Source organism: Symphodus melops (assembly GCF_947650265.1).
Source record: "Symphodus melops genome assembly, chromosome: 6".
Taxonomy (NCBI): Eukaryota; Metazoa; Chordata; class Actinopteri; order Labriformes; family Labridae; genus Symphodus; species Symphodus melops.
In genome coordinates this window covers 24,757,107-24,776,536 of record NC_136696.1, presented here as the reverse complement: position 1 = coordinate 24,776,536, position 19,430 = coordinate 24,757,107, and the positions used below count along the sequence as shown (strand labels likewise).

Genomic DNA, 19,430 nt, shown 5'->3' with positions numbered 1-19,430 from the left:
TGAGCTGCTGAGTATGAAGAGCTTTAACATACCTGAACTGCTCTTGACACCATTGACCAAGCCTTTAACTCCCGTCTCACTCCTTGCACTGTGGGTTTCAGACATCTTCACCCTGGAGCTTCTATCAGTGTCCCTCCTCCTCAGGGAGGCTGATCGGGGAGACGCAGATTCCTTGGAAGTCTGCTTCACTGGAGTATAGGACCTCTTCCTGACTTCATTTTTGCGGGCTGGGGAAGCTGACTTGGGTTTCTTCCTGAGGCCCTTTGTGGTCTTGTGCTCCTTTTTAAGAAGTTTCTCCGTGCTGCTGTGGTCATTGAGAAGAGCCTCTGGATCTACCATGCACACATCTGGATGGGGAGGATGGGGATGGGGATCCTTCATCAGAGTGGGGAGGGGATCATGAGTCTTCTGAGTGGACCTTGGCGAGGGAGGACGGTGACCTCCTGAAGCTCCAGTTGCAGATAATTTGTCTACTGGCAGATGTTCAGCATCTTCGTCAGAGTCCAGATTTCCTTCGGCTGTTATTGACGGACACTCCTCGGTTTCTGGCGGCACGTCAGAGTCAGACTGTGTAGGCAACGACTCACTCACTGATGTTGGGGGTGTTTCCTCTCCAGCTAATGTCACAGCCAAGCCAGAAGACAAGCCGCCGGGCATCTGATTTGGTCCTGGTCCAGAGTCTCCATGCTGACTCTGAGGATGTGGGCGCCTCTGCTTGTGCGACCTCCTCTTCACTGAGTGTTGCTCCTGATCATCCTCGTCCCCATCTTGGGAGCGGTCACTGTGTTCATCCTCCTCGCCCTCATCACTGGAGACCAGGTGAGGGCTCGGGTTGATAAATGAAGGTGACAGTTCTCCCTTGCGATGTTTATATTCGCAGGAGGAGAAACTAGCATGGGAGGCAGAAGACGAGGTGGCTCCAGTGTTCAAGTCAGAGGGACGATCAGCTTTTACAGATCTTTTGCTAGAAGTTTCTGTTTGACAGGTATCTTTTGAGGATGACACAGAGGCACTGTGGGCACTGGTTACCCACTCCATTGCTTCCTCCTCCACCTCTTCCTCCTCCTCCTCCTCCTCATCATCATCATCATCACCATAACCTGGAGGAGGAGCACTTGGGTATTCACCAGGCCTCTGTATAAGCTCCCAATCAGATATGCTGCTCTTTCTCCTCACCTCTAATCTCTCTGGTGGCTTGTCCAACAAACTTTTCTCCTCCACCTTTTCAGCCGCTCCTTTTTGACCGTCTTCTCCTTTTTTGCACATATTTGGATCAGATGGGGCCGTCATCTGCTCTATGCTGTCTTTACACATTGTTTCGTCCAATTTGTGCTTGACTTCATCCTTGGTTGTCTCTGTCTTTTCTTCCTTTTGTGATCCCTTTGCATCTTCCTCAAACGGTTTAATAGTACCTTTTGTATTTTCCTCTTTGTCCACCTTAGCTTTCTCCATTTCCTCTTGAGCTTCCTCTGTTTTGGACAAGTCTGTTGTGGCACATAAGGATTTGCTAGCTTCACTGTCATAACTTGAAGTAACTGCGACTGTCTCTTGAGTTGGTTTGGACACCACAGTCGTTGCGGTGATGGTAATGGTCTTCTCTGTGGAGAGAGTGGCACTCTCCACCAGATTTGACTCAGTTGTAGACCATACGGTCTCTTTTTGCTCAGCCACTTTGATTTTTTCACATTCAATACGACATGGTAGGGTGCTGTCTTCAATTTCAAATGTTTCAGGCTTATCTTGTACTAACCCTGGGCACACCCCAGAGGAGTCAGCCTTTTGGAGGGGGGACACATCAAAGCAAGTCTCTGATGTGGAGACACTCTCTGATGCCTTTACTGGTGCCATACTTTGTGCAGATGGTACTGCAGAGGATGCTGCAGTTTTGGTCCCTATCATATAAAAACTATCTGTGCTTGACTTTGTCTCTTGTTCAGGCTTTCGAGCACTCTCATGATCATCAGCCTGCTTGGCAGTGGTAGGCAAGCCTGGAGATAAGGATTTGGTCTCATCAAATTGGCGTGGAAAAGACTCTTTTGTTGCAGGTTTTGTCACCTCCATGTACTCATCTCTCTGAAAACCTCCAAAGCAGGAGCTTGACTGCTCTGTCCTGGATGACGACTCCTCTTTTGCAAGAGACACTTCAGAGCGTGACAGTGTTGTGTAAGTTTGAGCCTTGTCTCCAGAGTGTTGGCTCATAGGGGAAGACGTTGAAGCTGAGGATGAGAAACTGTACGACGTAGAGGAGAACGTTGAGGTTGAGTATGTCAAGGTGGTGTAAGTGCAAGCGGAGGTAGTTCCCTCATGTGTTGCAGTTATATCTATCGTCTGCCTTTCTGCTTGACCTTCTTTGTTTAAGTCCTTTTGACTGAGGGGTTTATCATCTCTATGTTGGGGTAGATGGGAAGCATCTGAAAGTACAAGGGTCTCCTCCTTTGACCCTGCTTGACTCTTTTCATTGCTTACAGGCTCAGAGGAACCTTCAGATCTGCTTGGTCCAATATCTGCATAGCTACTTCCCAGTGGAGAAGGGGAACCAGATGTAACTGTGGGTTTAGACTCTGTATTGTCAGGTGCCAAAGAGATTCCTGCAAAGCTGCTTATGGGCATTGTTTGAGAAGAGTCCTTTGTCAAAAAGCTTGGCGATTGAGACGGTTTGTCTTCATCAGCTTTTTGTGACTCTAGTACTTCAGAGGCGGTCAAGTCCTTTGCTGACGACAACCTTCTCTTTGTATCAGGCACAGGAGACAACAGCTTTGTGTCTGTGTCCTCTGCTTTCTCTGTTTCCGGAAGCTCTGTGGCATCTGATTTAGTTAAACAGCTTTCGTCTGTTTTGCGTGCACTTAGGTCTGATGACAGCGTCGTTTTACTCACATCTTCGCTTTTTGTCTCAGGAGGTTTGGACGAGGCTGCACCAAAACCTGCACTATCATCTTTGAGTTGTTTTGGTTCAGGAGAGGGTGCGGTCTTGCTGAGGTCCTGCTTGTCTGTGACTTTAGAAGCCGAGGCTTCATCAGGTATTGGTTTACAGATTGTCTCCTCCTCATGGCAGCTTGAGTCAGGCAACAGAGAGCTCTTAGTTACCTCTGCCAGCGTAGCACTATCATCAGATCCGCGTCTGCACATCTCTTTTTCAGACTGTTCTCTGGCACCTTTTTCCATGTCAACATCGCTACACACCTCCTCTTCCTCCTCGTCTTCCTCCTCATCTTCGTCATCATCATCAACATTGAAATCCTCTCCTTCGACGAGTAACCTTTTTTCTATCAGGACCTCTTTACTGTCAGGGAAGTCTATGTCTAATTTAGAAGTGGCAGAGCTGCTAACTTGGCTATTGTCAGATGCCAAAACATTATCATCTATTACTTGTCCTGAATATGTGGCCGCAGATACACTCCTTGAGACGCTTGAAGATTCCTCTGTCTTCAAAGGTGACACTTTGGGAGGTAAAATGTCTTTTTCTGCAGGTGAATGCCGACCTGATGCAGATCCCTCTCTTTCATCATCAGAGGACTCCTTTTTGTCTTTGAGTGACTCAGCAGATTTCTCTTTCTCCTTTTCTGATCTCTTAACTGTTATTTCTCCAAAGGCTGCAGGAGGAGCTGAAACTTGGGTACTGAGATCTGATTGACTCCATGATGAAGAAGCTGATTCTCGTGTTAATGACGTGCCTGCTGGTTGTACAGCAGCACAGATAGAAACAGAATCACTGTCTTCTGTTACAGCTGTTTGAGAAGATGCTGCAGCACCCTCCATCATATCCTCTTTCTCTTTTTGTGTTTTCTCTGGTTTGTCCTCTTTGGGACTAAAAGAGTACGATTCAGCGGCTTGTGACAGTTTGTTATCCTGGGTGTCCATGGATGAAAACTTCTTGTCAGCATAATGTGTTTCTGGTCTTTCTTCTCTCTCACTCTCCTCTTCCTGGCCCTTTTCTCTATCTTCATGTTTGGGTGAGGCACTTGGGCTGTGGTGGCTGCTTCTTTCACTCTCTGTGAGGGACGCAGCACTGTAGTCAACTCTACTGAAGGACAGAGGTTCTTCTTTGTACTGATCATCCAGGAGGAACATGGCTGCTCCAGCCTCTGCCAGGCTTGTTCTTCTGTTGTCATCGATGCCAATATCGGAGGCTTGATCAAAACCTAAAGTTGCTTCACTTTCTTCTCTGGAGTCCAAGTCGTGATCTTTTGGAATGGGCTTCTCATAAGGATCATACTTGGATGCGCCGAATGTCTGCTTTTCATCTTGAAGGCTTTCACTGGCAGTTTCCTTCTCTGAGGTCAACTTTTCAACGCTCTCCATTTTTCCAGTGTCAGATTTTGTAACGACAGCCTGGCTGGCATCCGGAGAATGTTTGTCCAACACGAAATAAGAGCAAGGTTTTGATAATCCTGGAGAAGCCATCTCTCGCTCTCCTTCCGACTCCCTCTCGGCTTCCTTTTCTGGTTTCTCATCTAGTTTTGTCTTTTCCGTAGCACTGGCAAATGAGCTTGGTATCTGTTTCTCTTGCTGTGGGGTTTCCTCCACGCTGGACTGGCTCTCAATGCTTGAAAGTGTGCTGCTCCTCTGTTGACTGTCACTGCTTGATACTGTTGACAACACAGGCTTTTTCTCAGTTGAGTGCGACATTGGTTGCGCTTTACCCGCGGGAATATCAGAGGCTGTTTCTTGTTTTGGAACAGAGGACGCCTCCTCTTTTGATGTGACAATATCAAAGCAGGGCTCTGGCTTGGCGAGAGGTGCAGGTGTGATTTCTGTTTTCACATCTTTGCCTGCTTCAGGTGAGCGTCTGGATTCTTCTTTGATTTCTTCATCTATGGAGGGTTCCTGCATTGTAAGTGTTGGTATTATAACTGTGATCTTCTGCATGACTGGTGGTTTAGTTTGGTCACTTGTCTGTGGTGTTTGGGAAGAGGTTAGACCTGCAGAGGAAATGTCTTGTTCTGTTTTTTTAATCTCCACAGATAGAGGTCTGGAGCCGGCTCCTCCCATACAAATGTCCTCCTCGTCTTCATCTTCCCTGTCTTCATCAGAGGACTGGAGCACAAATGCAGGTTTGTAATCTGACTTTGATGCTGTTGCTGCTTCTTCTTCTGCTGCTGCCTGAGCAGGCTGTTTCACTACTTTGTCCATCTCTTTCTCCTGCAGCTCCTCCCTCTCCCATTTCTCCTCTTTTGTGTGGTCTGCATCAGAGGAGTCACACTTTTCCTTTTCAGTGATCTCATCTGTTGTCACATCGGCAGCATCCTTTTCTTTCATCGTCTTTTCATCCTTGACGTCTTCGTAGGTGTAGTCTTTTTCTTGCTCCTTTTCCATTTTCTGTTCTTTGCTCAGTTCAGCAACATGCGCATCATCTTTTTCCTTCTCTGTTTTCTCTTCTCGACTTATAAGGACCTTTCCTTCCTCATCTTGATCTTTTTCCTCTTTCTGCATTTGGCTGGGAGAAACACAAATGTCACCTTTCACGGGTTTCAGGGTCTCACTCGATGTACTTGAAGAAATGTCTGGCTGCATTTTTATTGATGTGGCTCCAAAAGTGTCTTCCTCTTTCTGAGATGATGTAAGCATATCAGAGGTTTCTTCCTGTATATGTTTATCACTAATGTCGCAAATGTCATCCTTTTTAGTTTCCTTGTCCTTTGAGGTCTGAAGCGGGGGAAGATCTACCTCTTTTTTATCACCTGATTTAGATTCAGACTGTGAAAGATCATCTTTCCCTTTTTGCTCAGCTTCGGTGCTAAATGTTAGAGGATGCATCTCCTCCGTCTTCTGTTTGATGGATTCAGCTTCACAACTGCCCTGCTGGACTACTTTCATGTCTGCTTTTGTATTTTCCACTTCAGATGGAACATTTAAGTCTGCTTCTTTCTCCTTTTCTTCGTCAGCCTTTTCAGAATCTTTATCCTTCATATCCTCCAGAGATGGTTTGTGTTCGGAGATATCACCCTTCGTCTCCTCTTTAGTCTCTTGTTCGACGGGAGTGCCACTTTTTTCCTCCTCTTTGTCATCCTTCATGGTTTCAACAGAAGTGTCCTCTGTATCTTTTTCCTTCTGCTCCTTTACAGACCCCGAATCAGAGATAGCATGTATTTTTGTCCCTGTTTCCAGAGGTTCCTCTTTGACTTTAATTTCTTTCTCACATATTTCATCTTTTGTCTCATCTTTTATGAGCTTTACATCTGACTTTTCATCCTTCATCTGTTCCTTCTCACCCTGAGCAGCAGGAGGTTCTTCACTGGCCTTCTCTTTGCTTTCCTCTTCCCTTGTAGGTTTGATATCTTCCTTAACTGTCACTGTATCTGTTTCGACCTCGATCGTTTTAGTTTCTTCACTATTATCCTGAATAGACGCATCCTTCTCCTTGGGTGGTTTGACAGTTGTGGTTTCCTCTTTATCCACCATTTTTTCCTTTCCTGCTATCGTTGTTTCAACAGCAGTAATATCTTTACTGAGTTCTTTCTCCTTTTCCTCTTCCATGGAGGGTTTGGCGACGACAGTGTCATCCTTTGGGCTCATTTTATCCTCAGATATCTCGACAGCAGAAATATCTTCCCTCATTATCACATCCTCTTCCTCCATCTTGGTGATTTTGACGTCCTCATCTTTGATCGTCTCTTGCCCCTTGTCATCCTCCATGACAGATTTTAAAGACTCTTCAAGGGTGTCTTTTGCTTCTACCGTTGTTAGTGTGACATCTTTGGGTACAGACACATGCTCTTCCTCCATTCTGCTGAGTTTTAAAGGCGTAGTATCCCCTTTACTTTCCTCCTGTTCTTTGTCTTCTCCAACTGCTGGTTTGGAAGTATCTTCCGTACTTAGGGGTCCTTCTTTCTCCTCTTCTTTGCTAAGTTTCATCACGACTGTGTCTTCTTTACTTTCAGCTTGTTCTTTTTCTTCTCCAGCAGTTGGTTTAACAGCAGACGTATCTTCCATACTTGGGAATTGATCTTTTTCTTCTGCCTTCGTTATTTTTACATCAGCAGCGTCATCTTTACTCGTGTCATGCTTCTTTACTTCCTCTGTTGTCGGTTCAAAGGTATAAGCATCACCCTCTTTTTCCTGATCCTTGGAGAGTTTGGCGTCAGCGCTATCATCTTGTTTCTGTCTTTCTTGCTCGATGGATTGCTTGGCAGAAATACTCTCATCTTTACCCACTGTTGCTTCCATTTCCTCAGTCTTGGTGGGGCTTGAGATTGCATCAATCCCATCTGTCCTTTCCTCTGTAGTGGTTGCAGCAGACACATCAACCTTACTAATGATGTCTTCCTCTTTGATGAGTTTAGCGGTAGAGATGTCTTCCATCTCCTCCTCTTCGATTGGCGTATCTGTTAAAGCATCTATCTTTACCGTCTCATGGTCCTCTTTCTTTACGTCGCATACTTTGATATCAGATGTTTCCGTCTCTTTCTTCCCATCTTTTGTAGGATCCATTACAGTAATATCGTCCTTCTTTGTCTCTTTCTTTATATCGTCTTTAACAGGCTCAGTATCTGTTGTTTGGACTTTTTCCATCTCTTTCTCCTCAGTTTTGAGAGAGATAATATCAACAGCACCACTCTTTTCTGTATCTTTCTTCTCTTCCTCTTTTTCAGTCTTACCATCACACACCTCAGTCTTTTGAACCTCTGCCTCCTTGACCTCGTCTTTGGTCTTCAGGTCAAAGTCTTCTTTTACCTCTTTCTGCTTCTGGTCATCTTCGATTTGTTTTGCGTCAGAAGCAACGACTTCACTCTCTGCGCCTTTAGTGGTTTTGATTTCAGGACTTTCAGGCACTGCCTGCTCATCCTTAATGACTATTTCCTTATCAATTTGTTCATCTTTGAAAGGTGTCATTTTAGAGATTTCATCCTTTACGGCTTCCTTCTCTACTTTCTCCTCCACGGTAGACTTAACAGAAATGTGTTCCTGGATAACAGATTCAAGCTTCTGCTCATCTTGGATTTTTATGGCATCAGAAGTGTCGTCTTTTTCTTTCTCCTGTTCCGCACTGATGGTTTTAACAGCAGATTTATCATCATGTTTGTCGTCATCATCACCTTTCTTGTTATCATCATCATCATCCCCTTTTGGAAATTTACCTTGAAGAGGCACTTTAGGTTCTATGTCTATGAGCCCTTTGTCGACCACTTCATCACTTTGTCCTGATGACAGGAGGGAATCCTTCTCTGACACGAGTGACTGAACCTCGGGTGAAGATGTTCCAACAATGGAGACTGTGTCTGCCTGTTTGCTCTCACCTTTCACCTCTGATGAGGAGTCTTTCTCTGGTTCCTTCGTGGCTGAAACCTCTTTGATGTCAACTGCTGCATCAGAAGATGTTGAATCTGCTACTTGCTGCTGCTCTGCGTTCTGTTTGCTGTCATCTTGTAGCACCTCAGTTTCTGCTTCGTCTGTCTTTGTTGTTTTGTCTTCAGTTTCGTCGGCTACGTCGGGGAGCTCCTCTTGCGAGACCTTGGTCTTGTCTTCCACTGGTGACTGACGGAGCGGAGAGTGAGCTGCACTCTGTGGTCCCGACTGTGGCGGGGAGGCCATTTTCACAGTGACATCATCCGGACTGAAGCAGCGCTCTTCACTCTCTGAAGTTACAGAGTCAGATCCAAAAGGTCTAGTAGGTACAACAGAAGAAATGTCTTTAGGTGCAACTGCATCTTTATTCTCCTCTTCAACTGGTAGATGGATTTGTTTACTGTCTTGCACAGATGTGGAAACTGGAGGCGCTGAGCCAGTCAGGGTTTCAATATTCTCCTCTTTACCCTGTAGAGACGCATAGCCCTGTTGGAGTTTTTCAAGTGACATGTCAACATTAGGAGTTTGATCCTCTTCCTCCTCTTCTTCCTCCTCCTCCTCCTCCTCCTCATCCTGAGCACCTGGAGCTTTTGCAGCCACCTTAACTTCAGCAATAGGAAGCTGTAAGTCATCTGATGGAGACTTAGACTGTTTGTCATCCTCTAAAGAGGGTGGTGAAAGAGTTCCTGCAGAGAGTGGCTGCTCTTTGGATTGGTCAGATGGGGTCAACGCAGCAGCCGGGCTCTTCGGTGGTTCTTCAGCTGTAGGTGCCACGGCAGACGCCACAGGTTGGTCTTCAGCGATAGAAGTCGGGAAGGAGGATATTTTGTCGTACTCTGTGATGGACGTCGCAGAAGACACATGCTCTTCTTCTGCTAGAGGAGCTGTAATGATGTTAGTGAACACTGATACCTGCTCCTGCACACCTGGGATAAAGCCTTTCTCTGTCATGGCAGCAGCTTGCATTTCCCTCATGCCGTGAATGTTCACAAATGATCCAGTCTGATCCGGAACAGATATGTCGTAAGCACCAACATCATATTGAAGGTGTGGTATCCTTTCTTCTGCCTCCTCATGAATCTCCTCGTCAGAGATGGTCTGCTCGGTCTCAGAGTAGCCAGGAATGGTCTCGTCTTGGATGTAGGAGATAGGTTCCGCTGCGGCAGCTCCTTGAGCTACTGAGGTTATGGGAGCTGTGGCTCCTCCAATATGTGACAGGTAGCCTTCTTCTTCTTCTTCTTCTTCTTCTTCTTTGGCTGCAGTCAGAAGTCCAGGTTCCATTTGTTCTTCAGCGGCATCTTCAGGTTTGACTTTGATCTCTTCGTCTGCTATCACGTCTAAATCTTCTACCTCCTCCAATTCAGCTTTCTCAACGGCCTCCTCCTCCTCTTCCAGCTCCTCTTTTGTCAAAAACTTTGTTGCAAGAGATTCTGATTTCTCCATTTCTTCTATCTCATGCTTCCTGTCAAGGCCTTCATCTTGGCTGTCCTTCCATTTTGATTCATCTTCCTCTTCACCAATTCCCATATCTTCCTCTTCCTCCTTTTCTATTTTCTTCTCAGCAGCTGGGGCCTCTTCTTCTTTCTCTTCCTCATCCTGGGATGCTGCTCCTTCATCCTCAAACTTTTGAGACTCTTCTTCTTTTTCTTGAGTTGACTCTTTCTCTTTTTCTTCAGATTCGGCTTCTACTTCTGGGGCTGCTGCCTCCTTTTCTGGAGACTCTGCCCCCGGTGGGATTTCAGATGTGGTTTCTTGTGCTTCCTGCTTCTCTTCGGTAAGGCTTTGTGAAGTTGGTTCAAGTGAAACCTCAGTACTGTCAGACGGCTGCGTTGCTACAGCTACAGCGTCTTCTTGCTTTAGTTTTTCAAACTCCTTGGAGAGGTCTTCAGGAGTCGAGGAAGTAGATATGCCCTCCACAGCTCCATTTTCGACTGGTTGAATCGTTTCAGGTTTTGGCTCTTCTTTCTTCGGCTGAGCAGGTTCAGCCTTTGCAGTTTTGACTTTTCCCGTCTTGGCTTTGCTTGATACTTTAGCTTTATGTAATGTCTTTCTGACTTCAGGTGTGAGAGGTTTGAGGTCAGGCTTTGTAATTTTCCTCAGCTCAGGTTTGGATGTGTCCTTCTTTTTGTCCTCTTTGGACTTAGCATCTTTCTTTTCATCTTTTTTAGCAGAGTCATCCTTCTTTACTCTCTTGATCTCTTTCTTCTCCTTATCCTTTTTCTCATCTATCTTTGACACCCTTTCCTTGGAGTGCTTCTTTAAGGTTTTTTCTTTCAGGAGCTTTTTCTTCTCTGGCACATCAGTTTTAGATTTGATAGTCTTAGTTGGCTTTTTCTCCTCAGTCTTCTCTGATATATTTTCCTTCACAGAGTCACTCTTTGCCTCTGTGGCAGCTGACACATCATCCTGTCCTTCACTTTCTTTCTTTGTGGCCTTTGCAGTGGTCTTCGGAGACGACCTGAGACTCTCTTTGCTATCTGTCCTTTGCTTTAATTTGGTTTGTTTTACAACAGAGGGAGGAGCTCCTGAGGCGATGTCCTTCTGTGTGGCTACAGGATAGCGCAAGTAGTCAAGGTGCTTTAATTTTTCTAGCCCCTCTAGGATCTTGTTTTGTGGTGCATTTCCAGGGAAAAGCACTCTGATGATCTTTTCTGTAGGGCAGGCAGGGAGCCAGACAACGAGGGCTGTGACTGATGTTAGGTAGGGGACAGATATTTCTCCTTCCTTCCCATTTGGCAGCACAATACCAGTTTTGGCCTTGCTGTTGCCAGCCCACTTCTGCATTAAGAATTGCATTTCTTTGCTATCTTTGACAGGGTTGAGAATATACATGTCTAACCTGCCCACTCCCATCTTGTGGAACAAAGTAATGGGTTCAATGGTGTTGCTGACCACTCGAAAGAGAGGCTCAGGTTTGATTCCTAGTTTGTTAAGGTACTGCAAAGTCAGGGAGGCCTCTTCAATGCTGCGTTTCACTTTGAGATTAGATTCTGGCATACGTAGCTTTTCTGGCACGTTGAAAAATACCACACCTAGTTCTGGAGAGATCAGGTTCTTCATCCATTCATTATAGTTTGTAGAGTCTTGAGATTGTTCCTCCTCTTGTTCTGCTAGTTTCCTCTGAAGCAGCCCATTGATACCTGGGAGATTGTCAGCACCGATGTGTGTAAGCAGAATTGAGTCAATGCGATCCAAGTGACGGACCAGCTTCCAGAAGCAGGATTTCCGTTCAGAGCCTCCATCCACTAAGATGTTGAATCCGTTCACGGCGAAGAGAGCAGAGTCTCCTCGACCGCCAGGAAAGATGTAGCAACATGGCTTGGACAGTTTCAGGAAGCCTCCAGAGGTGGGAGGCTCTAAAAGGTCAAAAGGCGAGGGGACGTCGACTGTCTCAGAGATGTACTCTGTGAACTCAGTGACGCCCTCCATCTTGGGGAGAACAGGGTCAGGGTTTAGTCTGTATTCCAGGAACTCCCGCAGGATCTGATGTTGTCCCAGGGAGCTCCAGCCCACCTCCCCGCGGCAGGACACGGTAAGTGTAGCCTGCTGCTTGGGGGCTGCTGTACCCAATAATTCACTGACCTGTCAGAGAGACACACCCATATACATCAGTAAGAAAGTCCTGCATATACTGTACATATTAAATGTAGTTTTCATTGTACATGGGTTTGTGTAGTTGGATTATACTTGTTCAAATGTAACTCTTGCTGTTAAAAACAAAAACACATTCAAAGCTTGAAACTGTCTGTTTGCATCAAGTTAATTTAAACACAGTACTTTTTTTTTTTAAACTAATTGCTGCTAGTGGTAAAACTGACTCACCCCAGGATCAGCAAAGACACGCGAAAAGGTCTGGTAGGTGAAAACCCCAGTTTGAAGGAGAAGGCCACCGTGATCTGAGCTCTGACCACTCAAGACCAGGAGCTTGTGTCCTGCTGAGTCTGTTACCAGAGACTGGATCTGGAACAAACCAAGAGAGGGAGAGAGAGAGGGAGAGAGAGAGGGAGAGAGAGAGAGAGAGAGAGAGAGAGAGAGAGAGAACGGTGGGGCAGAGGACGGTTAAAGGAGAGACAACACTACCAGGACAAAGAGAGAAATACCTGAGTCATTGGCAAGGAAACATGGGCTTTAATTGTGTCAATGTAACACGATTTATGAAATATCTTTCTCCATAAACTATAGAGAAATCTAACAGACACAAATATCAATAGATTGTTATACTTTATAGCATACTTATCTAGGAATGAAAACTGATATTCAGATTTGGACACTGAATGCCTTATAACATGTTTTAGTTTCATCAGATATCCTGATTGAAATCCTAATGTCCCCATTTTTGAATCCTTCTTTCTCGCAAAGTTGTAAAAAATAAAGGAAATTGAGCTGTTTGAGAGCAGTGCTCTCAGAAACAAGCAGCATATTAACTATAAAATTCAGCATTAAAAAACAACAATACGTATCTTTTTATGATTATTTTTTTGGTTTTATTGCCTTTTTTGGTCATGAAAAACATTGAACTCAGCACATACATAAAGAAACACTGAAGGCCCCGGAGGGTGGTATTCTTTGTTATACAACCTGATGAAGTGAAAGCATACATTCAACCAGCTGGGTACTATTGTAAAGTAAATTCAATTTACCTCAGATAAGACAGTGTCTCCTGAAGGATTGACCAGCACCACGGTCTCTAGGACATCACTCCTGTGGTGCAGAGTTCTTTGTCCTGAAGGGGAAGAATGTAAACATGAAGTTAATCTTTTATTATTTAAGAGTTAAGTCAAGGATTCAATTCATCAACCTCTATAGGATGAGTGAAGTTAACAAGGTAACCAGACATTTAGCCGTCTAGCCTGAGGACATCTTGCTGGACCACAGCCATGCTGACCTGATGGAGAAAACCTCAGAGAGATTTACAATACGTGTGTCTGCATCCTATATGAGGTGATCACTGTAGAGACCGGCGACCCACATGTGCATCAATGCAAGGACAGAAGATAGAAAAGGAAACAGGTCATCGATGTCTGCTGGGTAGAGTTTAATATAAAACCTTGGACAATGCATTGGCTTAGTAGAGACCTATAGTTACCTTCTAACTTAGAGATAGAAGTGGATTTTACATTTCACTTTAACTGGTGTTTTGCTGCTTAAAAGAGTTGGATTTTATAACACATCAGGCCATGAATATTAAAGACAAAGTCCATTGAAATTGGCAGACACAAAAACAAAGAACATGTCACAAAGTGTTGAACACACTTCCATATGTCCTTTATGCATATTCATCATAATTATGCATCAGCTGTTAATTCCATAAAGGGGAGATGTTAAGCTTATAATTCCCCTCTGTTACAGCACAGATGCAGCCTCTAATATTAGAGAGGTCTAATAATAGAAAGAACTCGGTGGCTCTGCCATCCTACAGGATCTTCACTGAATCCCCTGAGTTTGCAGCGCTGCTGGTTTTTTTTGGAGGATCAGGGCTGTCAACAAGTGTTTTCAATGAAAACCTCTGATGTCAATGATTTCCAGTTTTCAGTTACTGTGATGTATGGAGGACTGACAACATGAACATAAAAAGAAGGATCATCGAGAGCTCAGATTCATAAATCAACTTGATAAGAAAGCTAATTCTACGCTAATTCTGGTACCAACATAAAGATGGACCAGAGAGATGGACTGAACCCCACTTTGGCTTCTGTTTGAGAGCTCTGACGATAGCTGAGCAGATAATAGGACAAGTGGCACATAAATTCAGTAATTGAGAAGCAAGAAGGTCCAATTTAGCGATAGTGCAAGAATAAAAATGAAATAGTCCCATGGATGCTAAGAAAAAGTGAACACATTAACAATTTAAGTAGATTTTACGACAAAAAAACACAACACGAGGGGACATTTCATGAATCTGGTTTGAAGGATAAAATCCACAAAACATCCAGATTGGATGCTTGAGGCAAACTGGAGGATTTGTTGATGTAGCAACACACTGACGGCCATATGTTTTTTCCTCCCTTGCAGACAGTGCAGGACCTCCTTCGAGATTAAAATTACATTTCTATTTCACTGACCCCTGCATTGAGCATGAGAGGTGATGATGAGGAGATTATTTTGTTGATGGTCGGAGAACGATGATACCGGATGATACCAATTCCACTGTTCAAACAAACATGCTGCTGCTGCAATCAGGAAGAGTTCTAACACTTCAGCAGATCTGCCCACAGACGCGTTCAGTTTCACAGCACCATGACTAAGCTGCGAGGGTGAGCGATGATTTGCAAGTTTGCTTTGATACTTTCGATGTCGAGGAGAGAAAATGCACAACTCTGAGGCAACATCAACGCTACAGACAGCAGAACAGCTGCCTGAATCTGTAAATCCACCTCCAGAAGACTGAAGCCCAGGGAGACAGCACGTCCTTTTGACCTGCTGATGTGCTTTTCCCAGGTGAAAGACAAGAGACGTGGAGAGAATGCATTAGCTGCTGCTGCTGCTGATGGCTGCCTGCAGGATGAATGCTCGCTGACACTGCAGACTGGCACAACATGATACTACTACAACAAAGGCACTCTAAGTCGGTATGAAACACTGCTCTTTCTCTCGCGGGTCCAGAGAACATTTAACAATGCAGAACGTCTGAAGGGACTGTCAGTGCTACTATAGGCTGCTCCAATCATGTTCACTGTAACAGCAAGAAACAGCTAATTAACAAGAACAGAGACAGTTTAAAATGTCATTTTTACCCAGGAACAGGCGGTAAACATCACTACTTTAACCCATCACAACATAGACACAACTTAAAACAATGTCTCCCCTCTTGCAGGCACCTTGAAGCCTTTTACAAAAAAAAAACAACCAGGAAGAGTTTCTTCCTATAGACTGTAATTGTAACATCAAACCAGTTACTGTCTTACACTGTATATTACATTTTTTAGAAGCACAACTGAAACCAAGCATTGCATTGTGCTGGTTTCACATACAAACAGGAAGCAGCAACTACTGTCAGGTTTTCAAATTAAATCTTTCAAACTGAAGTGTATGAATTTTTCCTCTGATCGTAAAAACAGCAGAAGGAGCTGTTCCATCTCATCTGAACGTTGTCATGGAGACGATTTGTGGACACTTTTTACAGGTCAGTCTGATGAGCTGAGAATGTTTTATGTGCCCAACAATCCTTCTTGATCTGTGACTTGGATTGGTGCCCATCAATAATGGACCAGATGTCGATACTTGATCAGATTAGTCCCATCTCTTGTTTCAGATATTTTAAGCACTTCAGACACTATAGATTATTTGACTTCTAAGTTAAAAAAAAAAGGCAAATTAAAGTTTCTAAAGACACAATCATTGGGGCATTTTCTAAAAAACATCCTATGGCTTGTATAAAAGTTTGTAATGTAGGCAGAAGTATTTGTTTAGTTTCTTTTTGTGAAAGCAGTGTGATCCTCCACCTCCTCGATGTGTCCCTGTTTTGACCTGAACTTCTGATAAAAGACGGTCTGATTGCCCTGGCTGAGTGTTAACAGTCTGTTAATAATAGTCTGAGCTGAGAGAACACCGGATGTGTAAACTAAAAAGTCAACCGAGGATTTCAGGCTGTTTGAAGGTGAAGGTTAGAGAGCGGAGTGATTCATCCCTCCTACTGAGGAGAGATGAATGTTTACATTTTGACGTTATGTTTTATCACTTTTTCAGGATCTTTTGGCGAAGACGACGGTGTTGAAAAAAAGAGTTGCTTCTTTGTCAGTTGTGGGTGTTTTTATCACATCCTGTGTTTGTGTTACTATTAGGGACAGGGTACCTTACACATTCCACTGTGCCTTCATGACACATCCAGCATCCAGTCCAACATATTCATAAAAAGACATGGAAAACTTGAACTTATCGCAGGTCTCCATAAAAACTCGTATTCCTTCAGAAACAAACCAAAATGAGACAATTGATATGTTTGCACACTTAAAGCAGCTAACACAATGTGGTCGCCTAAAGATATTATGGACGACAGAAGATACCACATGCTTCCAGGTTGTATTATTTGGAGTCTATTTCTGATTTCCTTTTAGCTCTGTTTGTCTCTCTCCATTGTTGTCTTTGTACTCTGTAGACCTGCTAGTTGCTAAGTTTATTTCTCTGTTTGTCTGGTACCAATACAGTGAGTTTATCACAACATGTGTACAAAAGTACAATGAAAAAATGTTATTGTACTTTTTCATCAAAAAATCCATCGAAACAGTGATCTCCCAAAAACCAGCAGAGTAAAATTTTTTATCTCCCCCTGCTGGCAGTGAAATTACTTTCACGAACATTGATAACACTTGCTCATGAAGTCTGTCCTCCTAATGTTTCATTTTATTTTAAAGAGTTTTTTTCTTCTACCATGGACTGAGCTGAACTCATGGTAGCTATAAGCTACTTCATTGCTAAGGTTACAATCACTGCCAGTTGATGAAAACGAAACATAAACCGAGTGCCAGCAAAAGAAAGTTGCCAAACATAAAATGAAGTTTAAAAAAATGAACGCAGAAAAACATAGACACCAAAAGACAAAAGAAACTCTAAAATTCTTGGTATCATAACTTTGCTTAACAAGCTCACATTACACATAGCTATCTTTATGTGCCATTTAAATGTCAAATTTATGTACCAGCTTTGACAGGTTCCTCACTAACAGAAATGATGAATGTGCTCAGACTTAACAGAGCTGTCACTCGAGAGAGACTGATGGTGTTTTCAATGACTTGTGTCAAGGTGGGGATCGACTTCTCTGTGCAGAGCCTCAGACACGCCTTGATTAAAGACGTCTCCACCTCCTACATTATTCACACACAAACAGGTTTTTTTGAGTGTGTATCCTCCTAGAACCCATGATGATGTGAAAATAGAAATGTAATACTTATGTTTTAAAGAGAAGTTAAAAGTAGACATAGTTTAAGGAAAGTCTACAGCAGCAGAACAGAGGAAAGGTAAAGGTGTTTTTGCCACCATCTATCATCAAACCCGTCCTTTACCCCGTACTCTTAAATAGCAATAAATAACGGATCTGTTTGTGGAAAACAACAACCCCAGTGATGGGAGTCAGCCCACAGCGTCTCATTGCATCCACAGAGATAGAAACAGTGTGAAGTTAAAGCCTCCTCGGGCAGCTCAGCGTCTGTTTCTCAGCTTAAATGTGTTTGTTTAAACAGGCCTTTTGAAGAGTGCGATGTTCAGCCAAGTTGCCCTTGTCTATTCATCCCCCTGGCATCACAGGCAGCAGAGACAGAGAGACAGCATCAGTGACTTGCAGCCAAAAGGCATTTTGAGAATCTCATGCACTACTCGTTGAAAAACAGAGGTGTCTGAAAATGTTCACATTGGCTAATAATTTGTAATTTTGCATGTCATTATTGCTCAGGGTTTACAGCCTGCTGAATCAATCTTAAATGTTCGAAGCTTCTTATCATATCAGTTGGTTCTCCAGCTTATTAAAGTGCCTGTGACTTAAAAACATCAAAGTCTCGCATATCATTAGCATGCCATTAGCATCTGATTGTGACACATTTCTGCGGTTCATCGAGTCCACAGAGGCCAAAACTGACTACGGGATTCAAAGAGAAGAAACTCAATTTTGTGGAAATTTAAAATGTGTCAGTGAATTCAAAACCTTTAATGCAGCGCTTCAAAAACATCAGGATAAGTGGAAACAGAATAAAGAATTATATTCCCAATAATGGGATAAATGGGTTAAATAATTAATATATTTTTGGATTTGTCAGTGTCAGTGCATGTGTCAGTGATGTCACTCATAGGATTCTTGCGAGCCAATATGAAGACAATGACAGCTGCCATTTAGAAAATGCTCAACTTAACTGACCCATCTGCATGAAACATACAAAGAGGTCAGCCATGTCCCTGATGAAGCCTAATTATGCAATTACTGATATTAGCACCGAAAATCCCATATCGGTCGAGCCTAGCAAGAGTAATATGTTTGTTGGGCTCTGATATTTCTTCGAAAAGAGTCTCTAGACTTTTTTAGATTTATCAGAATTTGCACTTTAAAATTGAATTGAAATTTTTCCCATTTGAAAAGAATTTTTTTAAGGCTAATTATTTTCCTAAAACATCTTGTATATCTGTCTTGGAACCCTTTTTTTTTACAACTTCAGGCAGAACAATAATCGCAAACTATTTTTATTCACTTTGCTTCAGTGACTGACAGGACGATGTATGTGGGACTGAAAAATACAAATTTCTCAGAAAATTTCATTTCAGAGAAGTTAAAGGGATCATGTGTAGCCTTAAGACCTTTTTTTCTGTAAACTAGGATGAATGTGTTTTATCTGAAGCTCGACCTGTATTTTCTGTCTGGTAAGAAAAAAAAAGTACATTTCTAAAACTTCCAGCAGTCTAATGAGACAGGAAGTAGTCTGTTATCCAGCTGTGCTTCCTGCGTTATTGGATGACATATCTCCATGTTCCATTTTCCATGTTCCAAATAACCCTCATGGCAGAGAGGACGCCAGATGACACGATCTCTGTTTATGTCTGCAAACAAAGATATCTTAAGAAGTCAACTCTTCACTCCGCCTCTTCGTCCTGACATGACTCTGTTCGCAACATCAACGCCCCGGAGGACGAAGGTCATTTGTCAGACGGAGCTCAGCGTTTCTGCTCATTTCTTTTCTCAGCTGACCTGTTTGATATAAATATCCACATCTGAACTCCCCAAACGAGAACGCTCTGTTTAAAGGCGGCTAAAACGGAGCACTGATCGACCGAGGCCCAGCCACTGCACTGCTCCAGATAGCATGTTCTACATTTAAGGTGGTATGAGGGATGGTGAGAGCGTGTGAAGAACAAAAAGATGACAGGTAAAACATTTCAAGCAGGAGCTCCTTCAAAGAAGACTCTGTTTAGTAACTGTGTTCTCGAGCTCTGGAAGTTGTTCTGCTCTGATCAAGCAATACAGAGAACAAACTTTACGTTTTTAATCACTAGCTATGTCACTACACCATAACAATCTGTCTTTTGTATCTTATTTGAACAAGATGGTGGTGAGTTGGAGCTGAATGTGAATCAGCACCAAGGCCAGCTCCTCTTTCAAACGTAAAAAGTCAGAATTGTGATGTAACACCAGACAGAAGGTTCTGCTTCCTGTTCTAAATATAAAACCA

At 43.4% G+C, this 19,430-nt stretch overlaps 1 protein-coding gene across 2 annotated transcripts in view; it reads right to left on the bottom strand.

Moving 5' to 3' along the window:
* map1ab (microtubule-associated protein 1Ab) overlaps window positions 1–19,430 on the bottom strand; it is a 72,211-nt gene that overhangs the window by 7,231 nt on the left and 45,550 nt on the right. For both annotated transcript variants that reach the window (XM_079346654.1, XM_079346655.1), the window contains 3 exons: window positions 12,924–13,006; window positions 12,106–12,243; window positions 33–11,865 (listed from right to left, as the gene is read on the bottom strand). In XM_079346654.1, the coding sequence (XP_079202780.1) occupies window positions 33–11,865; window positions 12,106–12,243; window positions 12,924–13,006 (12,054 nt within the window). The remainder of the gene's footprint in view (window positions 1–32; window positions 11,866–12,105; window positions 12,244–12,923; window positions 13,007–19,430) is intronic.